The sequence below is a fragment of the Penaeus monodon genome, chromosome 30 (assembly GCF_015228065.2).
Source record: "Penaeus monodon isolate SGIC_2016 chromosome 30, NSTDA_Pmon_1, whole genome shotgun sequence".
NCBI lineage: Eukaryota > Metazoa > Arthropoda > Malacostraca > Decapoda > Penaeidae > Penaeus > Penaeus monodon.
The window spans coordinates 26644766-26646530 of record NC_051415.1 but is presented as its reverse complement, the minus strand read 5'-3'; the positions used below and the strand labels follow the sequence as shown (position 1 = coordinate 26646530).

The following is a 1765-nucleotide window of genomic DNA, read 5'->3' as shown; positions in this document are numbered from 1 at the left end:
CAATGTCAACAATATCAATTAGATTTAGTTTGAGATAAAATAAGGTGGAGCTGGGATGGGAAAGGTCTTGGTATTGTTAGGTTGAGTAGAGTTAGGGTAAGCAAAGGTAACACAGGAAAGGAAAGATTTCAAGTTTAATTAGGTCCACAAAGCCTATCTTAAAGAAAGTAGGATGTCCATTTGAAAAGGAATTTCTGTTAGGTGTCATTTTATGTTCCATCTACTAGTAGGTGCCAACCCCTTTCTCATGTCTCAGTATGAGCTAAATTTATCACACTAATATAATGATTAAAGGACTTAACCCACTCACCAGGTCAAAATTTCTTTTTTTTCATTAGTCAAACCCTTTAGCCGAGTGTTAGTACAAGATCTAGTAATAATAGACAAATAAGAAAATTAATCTGTCCATTATTCTTATCAGAAAGGAATTCTAATATGAACTAGTGATCAATAATAAGCTATAATACATCTAAAAAAATATTACTAACAGGTTTAGTTCTATGATACTATACTGTTACCTAGTGCTAAATAACAAGCTTTACTCTGCCTTTAATGGTATATCAATGAATCACTATCACTAATAGGTTGCATTGCCTGATAATACACATCTGTCTCGAAACCGGCGACCGGCTGCCGGCCAAAACGACGTTCTATACTAACGAAAGAAACCTAAGAAATAAAATAAATAAACAAAATCCGCCTAAGTGACATCAAAACAGCATTCCTAGCAACAAAGCATCGACCGCCAGCAACACCTTAGGAACCTCGTGTATTTTTAAGCAGGCCTTTGTTACACGCACAGAAATGGATAAAATAAATGTTATATTTCCCGCTATCTCACACACAGTCGCTAATACTCACAAACCCATGGTCATGAGGAAGTGTCTAAGCCCCTCATCAACAGCAAGGGAAATCTGCTCATCGAAATTCCGTGTTAAATAAAGTCCATTGTGTTTTCCATTGCATCATTTAATTCGAGGGACTTAAATGCTTCTGACTCTCTTGGGCCAATCACACGTCCAACCACTCTCCACACCGGCCAGGAAACTCGGCACTGGCACCATCTGTAAATCTTAGCAGTGAATCTTGCGCCAAAGCATTTAAATGGGTAATCCCAAGCTTAAAAATCACGCACGTTTGCCCTTCAACACGTCCAAAAGCGCCACCTGTTTACAATATGGCGTCTCCATGCTAATGTTGAGGGACCGTGGGTATAATTACCTCATATTGATCTACTTATTTGACTGTTTAATTATCAAATTGATCGCATTGGTAATGGTTGATATATACTCATCTAGAAATTATATAAATTACTGAATCCATCCACAGATTTAATACCTTTTGTACATAGATTTTTTTCGTATTACATTATTTTATCGTTGTGAGATGTCTAACACATTATTATGAATGTTCCTTCCACAAATAGTAGAAGTGTGGGCGTGCAAATTAATTTAGAATATATAAAACAAATAGTATTTTATCTATTATTTCTTTCTGTTTGCAATAGTATTGTACTTGTTATTTCATTCAGTTAGGGTTTTATCAATTTTATGTTGCCATAGCAAAGATCCTACCTCGTCTTTTTAATCTTATTCCTAATTATCATGCTATGTAGCATTTTCCACAGCTGGAAAAATATAAAGAGGTTATACACTACGATTCTTCAAAATTGAAAAGATTTACGTACATGCTGATGGCAGGTCCTCTTTAAAGCGTTTAACATTTCTATGACGGCATATTGATACATATCTTTCGGCAATGGGAG

At 35.6% G+C, this 1765-nt stretch overlaps 1 protein-coding gene across 1 annotated transcript in view; it reads right to left on the bottom strand.

Moving 5' to 3' along the window:
* LOC119592675 (zinc finger CCCH domain-containing protein 10-like) overlaps positions 1 to 1176 on the bottom strand; it is a gene marked incomplete at its 3' end in the record, with an annotated part of 11955 nt that extends 10779 nt beyond the window's left edge. Inside the window, 1 exon segment of the mRNA XM_037941589.1 lies at positions 862 to 1176. Coding sequence (XP_037797517.1) covers positions 862 to 875 — 14 coding nt within the window. The 5' untranslated portion in view covers positions 876 to 1176.
* Positions 1177 to 1765: the final 589 nt, after the last annotated feature.